Below are 19,277 nucleotides of genomic sequence, written 5' to 3' on the forward strand. Positions count from 1 at the left end.
AGCTGTTATGGAACTAGGTTGCTGTGTTGCCTAGTGATAATTTCATAGAAAAGTATGCTGGCTGTGTTAAATGAGATTTTAAGTAAATCATAGATGTTCTACAAAAATATTTTCTTGTTTACATTTGTACCTGTCATCTTGGAAGTTAAAATAATGAAACATGCCTAAATTTGTATTGTCATCTAATGAAAGAAAGTTAACATTGCCAACATTCCCTAAAACATACAAATGACTATAGTTGCTAAATTTCAGGTGACGGTCATGTGTGTATCCATTTTCTTGCACCAATGAAAGGCATACATAGTGCAAGCAAGAAAAGATGATAATGTTTCCAACTTTCAAAAGATAACATCAACTAAAGCTAAATATTTTAGGTGGAGCACAATTAGTAAAATGGTGAACGGGGGGAAGTGAGTGGGTTGACACAGCAATGTATTCATGTATAATTTTAGCAGAAAGTACAGATGTCTTTCAAACATGTGATTTTGAAACTTTCTTTCTATGGGCAGCAGTGTAACCCTAATAATGATATTAACCCTACTGCACACTTTGTTTAAGTTCTAGAAATTCCTGTTATTTTTATTTTTGTTCTAGAATGTATTTAATTTCAGTTTCTTTTTTGTATGTAGTTCTAGAAGAGTTAATATTAAACACGCATCAAGCTGCAAAGACACAAAAAAAAAAAGAGAAGGAAGAGTGTCCTGGCTATTGGGCTGCACACATAGATCATAATGCCAGTATTACTATAAGCTGCAACTATTATTATTTTCTTGTTTTGTTGTTGGTTTGTTAAACTATTGTGTGTAAACTTTATAGTGCTGATGACAGTGATCGATATATCACTTTTTTAATGAGCACTGACACTGTAATCTCCTAACGCTGAATTCAGTGCCAAGTATTGCCCAATGGGCAGATGCTACACTGGCTGTAGGTACTCTGGCTGAGTACTAAGTTAATAGGAGCAACAGTTATATATAGTTATTAGTGTTACAAGCAAAACACTATTCAGTGTACAGAACAATGAGAATACAATACATTTTAACTAATGTAGAACTGTGAAACACTAGTCACGGAGAGGACTTTGGACCATGTATTACACGGGTGTTGCAGATTATGTACTTAGTAATTAGTATGCAGCCTAATTGTATAATCCTGTGCTGTAGATATGAAATCTTGTACAGTTGATATTTGACCAGTTTTCCTACCCCTTATATATGCAGTGTCATTCTAGATGTGTGTACAATTTTATCACAATGTTTCAGGTACACTGCTGTTAAGCAGGTGAATCTGTACACATGCAAACAGGCTTATTAAATAAGGCAACGTAAAGGGAAGTGCAAGCATGTTCATTTAGTGCTCTGCAGGTAGCCTAATTCAGCAACAGCAGGTAAATAGCCTCAGCACTTACACCCTGTTTGCAGATCACGCATTCTTTACCTTGACGTCTTTGCAAAGATGTTTTGAATGCTTATTTTTGATGTGCCCATGGTGTTAATCTGTGTTTTTGACAAACTAGCGTATATATTTCAACTTTTTTTGTGTAAATGCTTATGGCTATAGATGCCAAATCTATTTTTAGCACTTTTAGACATTTTAGCACAATACACAATTCATCAATACAGAAAAGACACCTTGAATATGGATTATTTATTTTATTAACATGTATTAATATAGCATGAGCATACTCGTACTTTACAGTTGAGAACACATCAGTAATAAAACAAGACTCGGAGCGAGTGTTAGCATATAGAGGCTCTGATATCAATCTTACAATCTACAAAGCAATACGAGCTTGATGCCACAGTTTGCATATTTGTCCAATCAAAGTGCTATAGGGAAAAGGTCTTAGGTTAGCGATATGTTCCATTCCCAGAGCACAGTTGTTTTTGGTGTAAGTAGGTTGTTTGAGTTTAGACTGAGAAAAGTTATATTTCTAGAGTGAGCTATTTAGAGGGATGGTGATCTGGCACTATTGCCTAGGGAGGTTAAGAAGTCGGTTTCATCATTTGAAAAACTTGCCTAATGAGGTGAGTTTTCAAGGGACGCTTAAAGGTTTGGAGGCTAGGATAAGGTCTTGTATGAGGGAGGGAATTTCACATAGTGGGTACAGCTTGAAAAAGGACTATAAGACTTTTTTTCTACGGTACCTGGGAGGGTTTGTAACAATATAGTATTTGGGCAGGTATAGCTTGGCTTCACGTTGGATGGCAGCATAAGTGCTGAGCTAACCCACTAAAAATTTGCAGCTATGCCTGTTTTCAGTGACCATGGGCAAATCCAACAGGTCCGTTCCAGACTCTCTTGTACTTTCCCCATTTAGGCCAATTGGGTCCCGGTATACCTGAATATTTTCTACCTAGATGCTGAAGCCTCTCAAGCTGGTGTTGATAGAAACATACCAGATGGGAGGCAATACTCTAACTGGCCCCTCACGAAATCCAGCGCTGCTAGAATATGTGCTGTAGCTTCCAACCAAAACAGACCTATCCGTATTGGCAACAAATATCAAAAGCTTCCAAATAACCGCAGCCTTGGATATTAGAACAGAGCTCTGGCAGGACTCGGATAGGGGACAGAATAAGACTAATGAGTTACATATTTACTCTGTAACAAAGAGTCAAAAGACATCCCATATGCAAACACACCTGATTGTGATACACAGACATTTGGAGAGCTTGGACAACTGTCGCAGCAGTATGAGGATGGCCTTCACCTAGTCCATCCTCCCAGTGCACCTGAAAGCCACCCTGCAGTTACTATTTAATTGTCCCTCATTGATTTTATTGGGCTCATGTAAGAGGTCATGAAATTAATGTTACCGTTTGTTTTTCATGAGCACCATGAAATTTGCATTTTTCAAGATCTATCTACCATCACTGTGCAACACATTACAAACCCTTCTGCAGAGCCTGAGCAAGAGACCTTTTACAGTTGCCTTATTGCCTGCACAATTGGGTGAATTGCCATTTTTCGGATCCCTAAAGACAGATTGACATTCCAACAGTCAATCTCCCAGAGTGGTATAAATATTTTTTGTTACCCTCTTTTGTGGACTTGCATTGCAGTTCTCCGATAGTGTGGGGATTCTGTTTGTTCTTCCTACTATCTTGAAGACTCTTGCACAATAGAGACACTTTGATAACACACTTCCAACCAAGCTTAAAGGCAGCGACAGACGATGCTTCATGAAAGGGCTGTACCTGCTTTTATAAAGCCTCTATTCAGCTATAAATTGAAGCAGATCCCTAAGAGATCCATATTCAGAGGAGCTGATTGGGTAATCCAAGAGTACATACAAGTAATGTTGCACACTACACACAATCAATCGAATTTTGTGTAATCAGCTGAGACGGGCGATTTATTTTTAGCAGGTATCGTCCCCCAATTTTATCCCTCATTCTTGACAGGAAAATAGATGTGTGAATTTGAATAAGTCTACCCTGACTTTCCATTATGAGTCTGTTCTTGTATTTTCCTCTACCAAATAAGATTATCTTTATTGGGTTATAAACCTTGCAACTTTGTACTCAAACTCATACACACTGTCTGCTCATATGCCTGGGCTTCCTCAGTCTATAATATATAGATCCCTCTGATTTTAGGAAACCACATATGTATTGCTTTTTCTATGGCAGAGTGTTAGATATGCCTGCCACCAGACTGTTTAAGTCTGGCTGTGTTGTTTAGAAGCACAGATTATTATCTAGGATTATTCATACATAGAATATTGCATTCCAACACATTGCGTTACTTTACAGAAGTTGCATTCTACTAAGGGTAGCCAAAAGCTCTTAGCTGTATGACGCGGATATCCCCATTATACAGTGATTTGTCCATTACTGAGTACACATTGTTTGCAACTTTTCATTCCGTTACCCTGTTCCCTACCTATATTTTCTCACTGATTTCTACTTAACTTTACCTTCACAGGATCTCCACTATCCTGTTGCTATACCTGTCTCTTTCAACTACACCCATGTTAGGAATTGAGGATGTTGCGTAAGGGTTGCAATATGGAGTGTGACCCAGGTAAGCATTTACTAAACCCGAATTACCCGTCATTCTCACAACCTTAGGTTCACTAACACTAATAGACACTGGGCATGTGCTCTAATCATAGTTGTTGAATCCACATTAGGCCTTACTGGAATCGCTGCTTCTGCACCCCTTGTTTTGAATGTCAGACAACCTGCTCTCTCCCCACATTCTATATTATTCCCTTTCAGCATGTATGTTAAGAGATCTGTGGTTTTATCTCTTAAAATTTTTGAATGACGGTTGGTCTTAGGGCTCGTATTGTACAGTTGTTACTTTCTATTACCATTTGCCTCCGCCCCCTCCAATGTATGTTCCTGTATCAACTACATCTCCCACCCCAACTACACTGTCTCTCCTGCAGCTGGACATCTGTGAGGTGGGCCCCAGACTGCAGGAATAAGTGGTCTAGTGGATACTATTTTATATAACCTAGAATCCATCATCGAGTCCTAGTCTTCCCATCCAGGCCAACAGTACCCCCTCTTCATCTCCATTTCACTACTTTTCCCTTTTCCCCCCACTTTCCTATTCTCTACAGCATCTCCTTTCGGGTCAAGATAAATATTATCGTGATTGGCAGAGCGACATTCTCTTTAACAAGACTTAACACGCTTAAGTGTGTCTCACTCAACACAATAATGCCCAACACAATTTGTTTCTTGTTTCTGGAGGGGCCATTTTATAATAGCCTTCACTTTTGCTGATATTTATTCTCCAGTACTTGGCAACATACATTCTTAACTCAGATTTTGATTAAATTTGTGACTTCCAGAAATGAATGGTAGATTTAGATGGGGTCCTGAACTGCATTTTAGACCCCACCCTAGACACTTCTGGCAACTCCTCGCTATCTTTTTTGGCATTGCGTAAAATTAGGGTAGCATTGATATGTGGCAAATGCAGCACTTGTCGTTTGAGGGTTCGTTTAATTTTCCCAACCTCACTGTAGATATTCTCATATTGATCAACTGTTTATCTCCATCAGATTTCTACATAGGCTAGCCATAATGGGGCTTGGTCAAACTACTTTCTCTGATCACATTCGTATCTGGCTTGATCTTACCTTCTCTGACACAAAACTGAAAATTTGGTTTTGGAGCCTTATTCCTATGATGCTGCAGGATCAAGTAGTCACAAACTACATCAATAAGGTACTTCAGAACTATTTCAGGGAAAACAACACCCCAGACACCACTTCAACTACACTTTCGGAGGCCGCAAATGTGTACTAACTAGAGCATTTATAAAACAGAGAAGCCAATTAAACAAAAAGCCCTAACTGATTATCAAGAGTTAGAGAGCCTCTAAAGAGGTAACACACAAACAGAACCTTGCTCTGTCAACCCATGGAAAGCTCAAATGCTTTCTGTAGAGTTCAAGTCTATTAAACATTTGCAAGACTTGCTCCATCACTCTTTGTAAGAGGTAGCGCAGCACTTTAGAAAATATTCCTTCTCCCTTTATAATCTACCACAAGAGCAGTCAGTAGCCCAAGCCAGTCTATTGCTAATTTTCTTTGATTTTATGGCCTTACTTGCCTGTCTGATGATTTGGGTAAGAGCACATTCTTTCCAAACAAGTAACTGCTTTTCCCACCTATCATGACGTTTGATTAAATTTTCTTGGGGCAGGGCCCACATATTATCTTTTATATGGCGGCAAAGTTGGGGGGTGTGATCTAGGGTTTACCATTAAACCCAAACAATGGGCCAAGATTTTTCCCTTTGACGCCCTACATTCTCACAAAGTAATTCAATGCAAGATAATTCACCTTTAACTTTTGTGGTCTGGCCAACTTATAACTTCCTGTAATGCCATCCGTGAATTGATACATAAGGCTCAGTCCCTGGAGATACTGCATTCTCATTGATTCATCGTAGCACCATTCTGATTAACATGTACAAGAAGTCCATTCTGCATAACCTCCTAGATTCTGCACATACTTTCATAGCTGTTTACTCCAAACCTTCAATGGAGTAAATGGACCTTAAACATTTTAACAGACTTCATGCCTGAATCATATCCTGTTCCCATGTTTTAAGGAAAACCTACAAGTAGTATGCACTACTCGCTCATGTAATTAATGTTGCCTGAAGGGACTCTGATGGCCTCACGCTCTTGTGCTCAACCAAGGTCACTCGTTAACCCCCACACGCACCCCCTCCTCTGTTTTTCTTTTGTCTATTCCTTTTCCCTTTTTTTTTTTTTTTACTGCCTTTCCTTTATTTTTTGATCTTTCCATAAGTCTGTTATCCTCAGTATACAAGCGCTTTGTTGATGACTTGTTACAGCCACCTCTCTCCCATTTTTCTGTTTTAGTTTAAAAATACTCTTATCTGGTTGGTTAAAGAGTTCATAAAGAAAATCAAGTATGTTGCGTGACACTTTGGGTTAGAAAAAGTTATTGTGAACAATTTATTTTACCATGCACTTTTTTATTAGCACTTTATGTGTTTGTACATTTCTGTAAATGTATTCAACATCCCACAAAACAAAATATAATTTTTGCAGACTAGTGCAATACAAGGCACATGAGTGCGACTAGGTTGCATTCAACAAGGAACACCCTGACACATCCTTTTTCAGCCAGCTGCTCCTAATATACCTAATATTGTCATATTTTATATGTTGTTGTGTGTAAATATAGTAAAGTGTTATCTTTGAAAAACAACACTTAGTAGTGGCAGTTTTGGACAAAGAATGTGTGACATAACATTTAAGGTATATTAATCATTTGTAGACAAACCGCGTGGTTCCTCCTCATCATCATCATCATCAACATTTATTTATATAGTGCCAGCAAATTCCGTAGCGCTTTACATTTGGGAACAAACATTGATAAAACAATACTGGGTAATACATACAGACAGAGAGGTAAGAGAACCCTGCTCGCAAGCTTACAATCTTTAGGACAATGGGAGTTAGAAACACAAGGGCATGTGCTACATCATATTGCACAATGGACCAGCTAGAACGCAAAGGTAAAAGTATTGAGTGGGGGGTGTGAGATGCAGTGTAGGTCAGAGGGTTGTTGTTTTGCGTTAGCTGTGTAGAGGATGGTAATAGGGTAATCTAGGGAAATTAAGATGGTGGCTGAGGAATATCATAACCTTGTCTGAAGAGGTGGGTTTTCAGAGAATGCTTGAAGGTTTGAAGACTAGAGGAAATTCTTACTGTGCGAGGGAGGGAATTCCACAACGTGGGTGCAGCCCGGAAAAAATCCTGTAACCGAGAATGGGAGGATGTGTTGAGAGTGGAGGAGAGACGTAGATCTTGTGCAGAACGGAGGTGTCGAGTGGGGAGATATTTCGAGACCAGTGAGGAAATGACTGTCGGTGCAATTTTGTTGATGGCCTTGTATGTTAGTAGAAGAATTTTATATTGGATTCGTTGAAATACAGGTAGCCAATGTAGAGACTGACAGAGTGGCTCAGCAGAGGAAAAACGGTTCGTAAGGAAAATCAATCTAGCCGCTGCATGCAAAATAGATTGTAGGGGTTTAAGTCTGACTTTGGGAAGACCAGTAAGGAGGGAATTGCAATAGTCGATGCTGGAGATGATGAGTGCATGAATTAATGTTTTTGCGGTGTCTTGTGTCAAATATGTGCATATTCTGGAAATGTTCTTTAGGTGTATGTAACATGATTTAAATATTGAATTGATGTGGGGGATAAATGACAGTTGTGAATTAAGGATTACACCTAGGCAACGAGCTTGCGGGGTGGGATTTATGGTCATGTTATCAATAGAAATGTCAGGCAGGAAGCTTCTGATTTTGGGTGGGAATATTATTAATTCAGTTTTTGAAAGATTGAGTTTGAGTTGGCGAGAAGACATCCAAGATGAAATGGCAGAAAGACAGTAACGCGAGACAACACAGATGGTGAAAGATCAGGAGAGGATAGATACATTTGTGTATCATCCGCATAGAGATGATACTGAAATCCAAAGGAGCTTATTAGTTTTCCAAGAGCAGTGGTGTAGATAGAGAATAGCAGAGGACCTAGGACTGAGCCTTGTGGTACTCCAACTGATAAAGGAAGCGGAGCAGAGGTGGATCCAGAGAAATTAACACTGAAAGAGCGATTAGATAGGTAGGATGAGAACCAGGATAGGACAGTGCCTTCAAGACCTAGGGATTGTAGAAGCAAAAGGGAAAGATAGGGAAGAAATGTGTAATTGGAGGCACTCAGCGATCTGTCAATCATTAAAATAACTATTCCTTTATTGATATACTTTAAAATAAATCCCTCCTAATACTATAGCAAAATATTAAGTGAAAGTGACTATAAATGTGAATTAAAATAGCAAAAAATTGCTATGCCCTGCTACTTCATATCAATTTGTATGAATTATGAGTGTATAATGATATAAATCACTCCCTTGTTGAAAACGTTTTATAACTTAAGGTAACACTCTTTAATAAAATAGTTGTTGTATATGTGGTGTGCATTGATTAATGCGATGACCTTAATTGAAATGATTGATCAATGATGAGCTAGTACGTTGCTTGAATCAGATCTAAAACAACCTTTTTTTTAGCCTTGAAAAAGCATGTAGCGAAACGCGCGTTGGCGTTTACCCTGCTACTGCTTTTATTCACTCCCTACTAGATTGGTCTAAATTAGTAATCTTAGGATACACTCAACCCTGTATGGGCAATAGACAACAGCATAAGTGTGTGTGTATGCGTGTGACGGTATAAATGATAAGACTGCCGTTTAGTAGGACATCCACTATACAGATAGATGCCTGACCTGTAATAGGAAACTAACCTACCACATGTATTATGGGACCATGTATTATTAGAATTACCAGCATATTATATTACTAGATTAGAAACTATGGAGTTCGCTTAGTCCCTGGCTATTTACTATATAGTAATACTAACGTTTAACCCTTATTGGGCTTTATAGGATAGCATACATGTGGATTTGAGAGGTCACAAAAAGGGCATGTTTTAAACTCATAAGGAGTCCCTACTATATTAGTGGTACTAATATTAATTAGATTACCACTATATAGGATTAATGTGATTATAGACTGTGTGATTTAAAACTAATTGTTTTAGATCTGATTCAAGCAACGTACTAGCTCATCATTGATCAATCATTTCAATTAAGGTCATCGCATTAATCAATGCACACCACATATACAACAACTATTTTATTAAAGAGTGTTACCTTAAGTTATAAAACGTTTTCAACAAGGGAGTGATTTATATCATTATACACTTATAATTCATACAAATTGATATGAAGTAGCAGGGCATAGCAATTTTTTGCTATTTTAATTCACATTTATAGTCACTTTCACTTAATATTTCGCTATAGTATTAGGAGGGATTTATTTTAAAGTATATCAATAAAGGACAGAACGAAAGAAATCTCTGGCGCTAATATGAATATTACAGGTATAGGAAAAAGAACACAATTACTGACCAGGTAACAAATGCAGCAGCTCTCAAAAGGAGGTAGTGTTAACCCTCCCAACAAAGCATACAAAAGGGAAAAAGGAGAGTTGCGCAGAAGTACCTAATAGGTTTTTAATAAAAAATGTCAAACAGCTGTGTAAAATACATGTATCGCATGCTGACAACCACAAAGTTAAGGTGAAACGTATACTATGTATACACTGGCTTTTCTAAGAAACAAATAAAAAAAATAAATAAATGTAAAGATATAAATAGATCTCAATAAAAAACAGATCACATGACCTCATAATCATGTATATACATGCATATATTGCGATGCAACCCAATACACCTATTTATCACCAGCTGGTGATAAATAGGTGTATTGGGTTGCATCTCAATATATGCATGTATATACATGATTATGAGGTCATGTGATCTGTTTTTTATTGAGATCTATTTATATCTTTACATTTTTTTTTTTTTTTATTTGTTTCTTAGAAAAGCCAGTGTATACATAGTATACGTTCCACCTTAACTTTGTGGTTGTCAGCATGCGATACATGTATTTTACACAGCTGTTTGACATTTTTTATTAAAAACCTATTAGGTACTTCTGCGCAACTCTCCTTTTTCCCTTTTATATCAATAAAGGAATAGTTATTTTAATGATTGACAGTACGCTGAGTGCCTCCAATTACACATTTCTTCCCTATCTTTCCCTTTTGCGTCTACAATATTGATTGTGTAAGAGTGCACCCACCAGTGAAGATATACTTCTCAATCTTAGAATCTATAGATATTATGAAACTGGTATAGCGATACCTAGTGCAGTGGTACACTTTTTTGAAAAAAGACCTAGGGATTGTATCGTTTGTATGAGGAGAGAGTGGTCAACAGTGTCAAATGCAGCAGAGAGATCCAGGAGAATTAGAAGAGAGTAATGGTTATTATTTTTTGCTGTGATCAAATCATTGACAACCTTGGTCAGTGCAGTCTCTGTGGAGTGTTGAGAGCGAAAACCTGACTGAAGAGAATCCAAAAGGTTGTTTGCTGTAAGAAAGTGTGTGAGGCGAGTGTAGGCAATTCTCTCGAGAAGCTTGGAGGGGCATGGGAGCTGGGAGATGGGAGATGGGGCGGTAATTTACAAGAGAGTTAGGGTCATAATTTTGTTTCTTTAAAATGGGAGTAATCACTGCATGCTTGAATAGTGATGGAAAAATACCAGTAGAAAGAGAGAGATTACAGATTTTAGTTAGAGGGGGAATGAGAACAGGAGACAGGGACCTACTAATTTGTGAGGGAATGGGATCAAGAGGACAGGAGGTAGAGTAGGAATATGAGAAGAGAGTAGAAACTTCCTCTTCATTTGTGGGATCAAATGAAGAGAGAGTGTCCGAGGGTGCTACAAAGGAATTGAGCCTGAATTGATTGCCTGTCAAGGGAGATGATACCATTTCAAGCCTGATCTTATCAATTTTGTCCTTGAAAGAGGAAGTAAGAGCCTATGCAGTGATGTTAGTTGGAGGATTTGGGGCAGGAGGTTTTGTTTTGACTAATCCTTCATCAAACAGGCTCTGGTGAGATGGCATCATTGTTTCAATAGAGTTGGCCCACAACAGATAGAAATATGGCTCGCAACAGGGAAATACTTGAACAACGCTGCCTTAATTCATAAACCCCTAGTGAGTGTACCTATAACTCACTACATGAGCTGTTCAGATACATGCATTCAATATAAGAAAAACAGTAACAAGCAGGTAGAACAGAAGAAAATACTACCAGAAACGGAAAGGGTAATGTATTCAGTTCTTCCATGTCTCACCTTGAATTACAAGAAATGAACTCACTAAGCACATTATATGGACAATAAGCACATTATAGGGAAGCACTTGTTGGTGATAATAAAGAAACTTAAATGGGAAAAAACAATATTCAGTATAGTTGCCTTCTCCTGACCATGAGTAAATCTCACATTGTGTGACATTTAGATTGGAAATGTACTATATTCACAGATTCTAAGGAAGACTATAATACAGGTATCCTGTGTACACGGTATGTTAATCTGCTGTGATTGTAATCTGAGCACTCACCCATGTCCAGTCTGAAACTGAATCACACTAATTATTTAAACCATTGAATACTTTTGCATTATTACAGCTGACAAATAGATTTTTAATTTGTTCTCTGAAATGTGTTACTTCCTGATTTTAAATAAAGGGTTAAATAAAACATCAGTTACTATATGCTTATACAGCATTACCAGTGTCCATCTTTGGTCTTTTTTGTTATTGTCCACTAAAGAATGTCTCCCTATACACTAATAGGGGTATATTTACTAAACTGCGGGTTTGAAAAAGTGGAGATGTTGCCTATAGCAACCAATCAGATTCTAGCTGTCATTTTGTAGAATGCAATAAATAAATTAAAGCTAGAATCTGATTGGTTGCTATAGGCAACATCTCCACTTTTCCAAACCTGCAGTTTAGTAAATCTAGCCCATAGTTTCATGTTGTGACTTTCAGTGTTTTGCACCATTTTGTGTTTGGTAACGTCTTTTGGTGTATTTATGAGTTTATGCTGTCCATGGGACATATGGTCCCCCATTGCACAGAGTACATCCAGTTGCCCATACCACTCTTGATATACATATGGTGGTACCGTGACTTTATTCCAGGAAACTTAGTAAATGTTCTCATTGGCTTAAAAAAGAATATAAGAGGCATGTAATGCAGACTCCAGGCAAACACAAAATATTACTTGCTAACATTTTAATACACTTTCCAGGGCAAATATCAATGGGCAGGGGTATGTCTGCACACACCTACTAGGTCTTCTGGCAGTTGGTAATTACAGGTACAGCACTAGCTCCTGGCTCTGGTCAGTTGGTTATTACTGACACTGATATTGATATGAATTGTGTTAGCCACTAGTTGCCCGTTATTTATATTTTGTATAGGCTACCAGTGATATGTGGGCTCTGGATTTTGTGGTGGCCACCAGAGATCTGTGGTTCTGGATTTTGTGGTGGCCACCAGAGATCTGGTGGTCTGCAATTTGTGTTGGCAAGTAGATATCTAGGGGTCTGTATTAAAGGGTAGCCACAGATATCTGGAAGCTCTGGTAGACAGCTGAGATCTGAATTGTGGTTAGCACCAAAGATCTTGGTTCTGAATTGTGTTAGTTATTATGGATATGAGATTTGCATTTTGTGGTGGCCACCAGAGATCTAAGGTCTATATTAGGAGGTAGTCACCAGATATTGCAGATATTGGGATCTCCATTGTGCTAGCTACCAGCAATCTATATTCTGTATTGTATAGAGGTCACTAAAATGCTCTGTTATATAGTCATCAGTATGCTCTCTGTATACTATGGATGGGAATGCAATGCACAGTACATAATTTACAGCACTTTAAAATTATTTTACATACATTCCAGTCTCTGGATAAAACCATACCCACATCATACAAACCATACCCATATTTATTTGTCCAAGCCCAATTTTGCTGTGGAGCACTATGCAAATCTTAAAAGTCTCTGAATACTAGAGATGAGCGGGCTCGGATTCCGCTAATCCAAGCCCACCCGAACAGTGTGGATCCAAACGGGATCCGAGCACTGTTCGGATATTTCCGGCGGGCAAAAAATTGAAAACGAGGCTCTGTCGTCCAAGTCTCGCGAGGGGTGGGAGGGAGGGCCCAGAACAATTCCATCTTGTACCTCTTTTTTTAGCATTATGTGCTCAAGCTACCTCGGTGCAACCTTTTGGCCTAAAAACAATATTGTGAGGTGTTCAGAATAGACTGGAAATTAGTGGAAATGATTGTTATTGAATGTTATTGAGGTTAATAATAGCGTAGGAGTGAAAAAAAACCCACAAAACTGCTTTTTTAAAAACAAATCAGAACCAAAACCTTTCGTCAGGTGTTTTGGCAAAACAAATCAGAACCCAAAACCTCAAGCTAATCAGAACCCAAAACCCAAAACACTAAAAGTGGCCGGTGCACACCCTTACTGAATACAGACATAGAACACTGTCCTAACAGGACATGACCAATGGCATGGTCACAATTTTGTTCTAAAATGTTATTTTTTTTTTCTATTTATTCAGCATACAGCATAATCTTACATGAAAAAGTGCATTAAGCAACCAAAACAAGGGAGGTACTGCTGAACATCTGGCCAACTTAAATACCAATGACATTGCTAGGGATCCAAAATTTCCAGGGTCAACTATTCAAAATCCGCGACTGTCCCTGTGAATGAGCCACATTGGGCAGTTATGTTACATATTTATGTGCATTCTGCAAATTAATTTAAACATTTTGATATTACTGTTAACTGATGTACAGTTGTGGTCCTGCCTATATGATTGGAATAATCACAATTATATGTTTTTTACAGCACTATATATATTTCCACAATCAAATATAAGCCTTTGTTTTTTTACCCCTTCCTATATGAGCTGTCTTGTTTTAAATTGGTGAGTCTGTGCACTTGCCAATGTTTTCATAGTTATGCTATTAGAAATTATAGAGCAAGTGATGTGTGTGGAGTTTTTTGTAGAAAACATAAAAACTGTTGGAAGGCAGGATATCCTAATAGCAAAGATCATTGACTATTTATATCCAAGTACAAATATCAAAGAAGGCATAGGTAGTTTTTTAGGTATATCTTGCCAAAAGCAATAGGTGTTTGCTTTTGTCTCAGCTCCCTTGTCTAAACTCTGTTAACAGGCTCCACCTACACTTGCAATGTTGATTGTGAAAGTGGAATGCATAACATTTAAACAAATTTGATTTACATATATGAACAAAATCTTATTATTTTAGCAACCATTCCAATTGAATAGCTAATAACTAATCTCATATTAGATTTGAAAGATTACAGTCAAAATTAAGATACCCGTTTTATTTATATAAACAGGACCTGATTCAGTAAAGAATGTAAATGCCGATATGGGCCATGTTTTGCCTTTTTCCTCTCTGCACATGCGTGAAACCGATACATACATCAAGGAATACAATTCATATTCACACGTAAATGACCCTCCTGACAGCCTACGTTTTTAGGCAGAACTGGGAGGGGAAGAGGCGTACGCTCATAGTCAGTGTACGGTACAAGCTCTGGGCATCTCTTTGGTGTCATTGCACCAGCTGCAGAACAGCGGTCAGGTGTAAGTGCCGAGTGTATGCACGCTAGAAGGTGTGTTTGTAATCAGGAGCAACTGTAAAAATGCATTTTATGTACAGTAGACATTGATAACATCTGGATGTCTTTTATGGAGAAAAAAAAGCTTTTTCATTAATGATTAGATATAGTGACAATAATTGATTTATTTATTTTTCTGTGCATTCTGCTGGGTCTTTATATTGAACAAAAGTATGTATCCTCCAGTGCGTTTTGTCTGTCTCAATACATGTGCCGTATAGGCAGAGCGTACCAAGACCCATATTCAAGAAGAGATGTTTCTTCAGATACAATTCTAGTTGAATACTGTCGTGCGTATGCCCAATTTCCGTGCATTTTAAAAAAAATAAAATGCACAATACATTCATTTTGCGTTCCTTGATGAATTCGGCCCACAATGTCTAATACACATCTGTTTAGTCTATTTAAAGATCAATGTAGATTCAAATGTAGTGTGTCTTAATGTCTCCATGTTTCCTTCCTAAAAAATAAACTTCCATATTCTGTATTATGACTCTTTACACAGCGCCGTCACAATTGCATTTTTGTGGTGGAAAGGGAAAGGTAAACATATATTCAACCTTTCTCTTTGGCAGTTGGGAGAGGCTGTATATTCAAAATAACTTAATATGCAACAAAAAAGTAACATTGAAATGTAATACATTACCAGATAAATTGTTATTTAACTACCAAAAGACCGAGACAGCACTGGATAAAGATATAACCTAATGGTTATACAAATATCTATATTGCAACCGCATTAGGGGAACATGTGCTATTTCCTGGGGTAGATGATAGTGAACAGCAGCAGAGAAATCACACAAGTCTAGGGTTCTAAACACACAGGAAGACCCTCTCTTCTGTGAAGGACTTGATCCCACACACTTACAAAACATAGAGGTATTTGCTCACCATCTGCAGAGTCTCTCCACCCCCTCCCGAGATCTGGGAGACTGCATGTCCTAACTGCTTTTTCAACACCCACACACCGATGTAGTTGCAAATAAGTCTACACTTAGGCTGGATGCCCAGAATACCCGGAATAGGCCTGATGAATAAAGCCCACCCCCTCCTCTCTATTCATAACCCTAGGGACCCTTACTAATTTTTCCTACAAGTGAGAAAAACATTTTGGGAAGCTTTTCCCACACACATAAGTAATATCCCTCGGTTTTAAATTACACAAAGCAGTAAGCCTGGGACATATATCTCTGCCATTCAGCACTTTCCAAGTGCTTTTGTCACATACCCCTGGCCAGAAAAACTGCTGTAAAATTATATCTGAGGGTTTTTCTACCCTTAGATGCTTTGCAGTTAGAAAACAATGAGCCCGGGCTAACAACGCTCTTCTATACAGTGCAGGAACTATCAAGCGTTCCAAAATGTCCTTTACTTTTTTGAACGCCTGATACAACAATCCCTGGTTTATTGCCATGTTAAGGGTACAACAGCCTATCACCAGGTTCTACTGCCTCACCATTAATAATTTTCACACTTTCTCTATTATTAGGGTGGGTTCTTTGAACTGTTCTGACGCAAACAGTTTCGTCCTCACCTCACGGTTAGGCATACCATCAATTCTGTGTAGTTTCTCCTTCTCCAGTAGGAGGTACCTCATTCTGATCCTCATCATTCATGAAAAGAAAGATGTTTTTAGACATTCATAGGCAACATCACATTGCATGGGTTCTTGAACAATTAGCAATAACATCTCCTGGCATACCACACCTAAAACATTTAAGTACATAATTGTCAAGTCTTTTGTGTGGTGGTGGCCTTCCAGGCCTCACTAACCAGTCTCCAGGCCCAGTGCCAACAGTTTATCCATTCTTAAGTTATCTTAACTGCCCAGCACCCTTCTTTCCACGGAACAGTCTTACCTAATATTACTGTTAATATTACTGATATTATTGTGGCACACCAAGGGGCCGGTGTTGTACACTCATCAGTTCCTCTGATGACACATACTTGGTCACCTGAGCAATAGACGAGGATATAAACTCAACTTCCTGATGCAGCTGATTCTACCAGCCCTCCAACTACTGCAAAGACAGGTCGGTAATATTCACGGTCTGCTCTGTTATTTCTGGGGACTCAGACTGAGCACCTAACTTGAAAAAGAGCCTGGACTTGGCAGTGGTATAAAACACCTCAGACCGAACAGAGGCATGAAGCCTCTCTTGCTGAACAGTGCAATGAGGCATCTCTGGCCGAACAGTCAGACTGGGGAAGTCTCAGGAACCAACTTATCATGCTGACTCTTTAACTATTCATACTGGGTCTTGTATCGCCCTCCAATTGTTTCAACCTACGTTATGCTCCCAATTTTCCCTTATATATCTGCAACTTTGGCATCAAGCTCTTTCTGGAGATTTTTCTTTTCATTCCTTATTTTTGGGGCTTCTTTTGCAATTACACTTTGACTTCTATTCTGGGCTGCATTTAACCTTGCAATATCCGTTTCCAATTTTCCAGTCTCTTCAGTGAGCCGCTGTGTTTGAGCCTTCCAGAGCTTTCATCTTTCTCAAGCAACTTTGTTTCTGCCTGCAGCATCCCATTTTTCTCATTGAGTTCAGCGTTAGACTCTTGTAATAGAAATATATTTGCTTTAAGTTTCTGTATCTTAGCTTGAAGCTGCTGGAGGTCATGATCCGGTTTCACTTTATGTTGGGCCATTGTCTTTGCAGTTACCTGAACTTTTCCACACTCTGTATTCAAACTGTCTTGTAGCTTGTTTATTTCTCTCCCCATGTGCTTTACAGGCGGCTGCTATCTCAATCATTCTACTTCTGTAACTGCAAATCGTGTTTCAGCAATTTATTTTTCTTGTTTCGCCAGTCTGAAGTTCCATGACTTGCTCCTCAGACTTTCCTTCCTCACTGAAAGAGACCTTGTGAGCTCCCCTTTGAACAGAGCTCACTATCTTTTTACTGAAGACTTCATGGTCTTGGTGCTGTTGCCACTGGGGCTCCTCAATATCCACCTGCTGTTGCCTTTAGCATTTCTCAATAGCTAACTGCTGCACCCTGATCATTTTCTGTTGATCTGTTGAGCTGTTTTAGCAGACTACTACGTAGTCTTGGTAGCTGCCTGCTGAGTCAAGTTACCTGTAGCAAGGTTTTAATTATATCTTCCATGTTAGGGCACTGTACCACAGTCTTTTTGCAAATCCAAATAAATCGGTATCTGGCTCTCTCTCAGAAACATTATCTTTCATCTCAGCATATTGAAAAGGGCCATACTCCATCACAGCACCTGTGTGCTCCAAGACCTGGATTTTGTCTCTCTCTATATTGAGACTTTGATACAACTGTATGCAATCGTCAAGTAGACAGTCTATACAATGAATGGATATAGTGTGCAAGAGATCACCCGACGAGTTTCGTTGCACAACTTCATCAGGGGTGTGACCCTTGAGTGCACTCTTAAAGGAACACTAAGGGTCTGATGCTGAGTTAGGAGCAAAAGCAAAAATAGGAGTAAATTTGCTCCTGGACAATCCATGTTGCAATACAAGGGGTGCAAGTTAATTTTTTTTCAGCAAGGAAAATACTATCTGCTTTTTCATGTAGCCCACAAATAGATCTGCCAAGTAGAAATCCGGGCCCCGGATGGGCTATGGATGGGGATCAGTCCATAGCCCCTGAAAAGGGCGTGTCCACACCAGGTTGATGGCTCCTCCCACTACACAGGCAGGCCTTGGCCCCGATACTTTTTTCCTGCTCCAGAACCTCCCTCTGTCTCTCAGTGCACACAAATACTTGATAGCTTTATTTTTACACTGACCTTTAAAGTTGACCTAGGACATGCCTTATCCAAACTATAAATCTGTCCCCACATTTTAAATTTACCTCCCCTCCAATGCAACTTTTTGCCAAGCTTCAAATTGCTCCTTTTTTGGTTTGTTCCTAACTCAGCATCAGGCCCTAAGTCTTTGTTTATCAATTACTACTGTGGCTTGTCATTTTCTGTGCATCTTTGAAGCCATTTAGTCTCTATTGCACGTGCAATGATGGCCTAAGAGACAGTGAATTTATGGAGACTCATTATTTTGTAGTTACTCATTCTTTGGACTATTAGATTATTGGTTTCTACATACGTATGCTAAGAATGGCAAACAGTTTTTAATGTTTTTGGCCTCAGAAGGGCATAAATCTTAGACAAGTGTTCTTCCAGTATTTACAACATAGCCAAATGCCATTTGGTTGAAATTCTTTGTGCCAATAACCATAAGAATTTGTAGGAAGTTGAGCATGATCTAAAACATATTACTTTATATTGTCTGTATGTTTCTGAATCCTGTACAGATGGGCTGGTCTTGAAATGTGTATAATATTATGTCAGTTAAAGTGATCATTTTACGTATGGTTGTTCATGTTACGGTGTTTTTGTTTTATGTTTTTTTAACATTTTTATAGAGTAACAATACAGATTAGATAACGGCTGTTTAAAAATATAAGTAAAATACAAGATTATCATAAATCAAGGAGACTGTAGAGCAGTGGTGGCCAATCTGTGCCTCTATAGTAACATGTGGCTCTTTGAGCTTTGAAATGTGGCTCATGGCCAGGAACATCAACAAAGTATAGTTGTCCAGGCGCCGACAGGGGTAGATTGCAAAATATTCAGCTAC

The 19,277-nt window shown here is 38.6% G+C and overlaps 1 protein-coding gene across 4 annotated transcripts in view; it reads left to right on the plus strand.

The window, feature by feature from the left end:
• The window catches only part of ACOXL (acyl-CoA oxidase like), a 368,095-nt gene that overhangs the window by 299,980 nt on the left and 48,838 nt on the right, over window positions 1–19,277 (plus strand). Inside the window, exon 18 of one of the 4 annotated variants that reach the window (XM_075203753.1) lies at window positions 3,931–4,029. The exons of the other annotated variants lie outside the window; for them this stretch is intronic. Coding sequence (XP_075059854.1) covers window positions 3,931–3,990 — 60 coding nt within the window. The 3' untranslated portion in view covers window positions 3,991–4,029. The remainder of the gene's footprint in view (window positions 1–3,930; window positions 4,030–19,277) is intronic. 4 annotated transcript variants of the gene reach the window in all.

The sequence above is a fragment of the Mixophyes fleayi genome, chromosome 3 (genome assembly GCF_038048845.1).
Source record: "Mixophyes fleayi isolate aMixFle1 chromosome 3, aMixFle1.hap1, whole genome shotgun sequence".
In the NCBI taxonomy this organism is placed as follows: Eukaryota; Metazoa; Chordata; class Amphibia; order Anura; family Limnodynastidae; genus Mixophyes; species Mixophyes fleayi.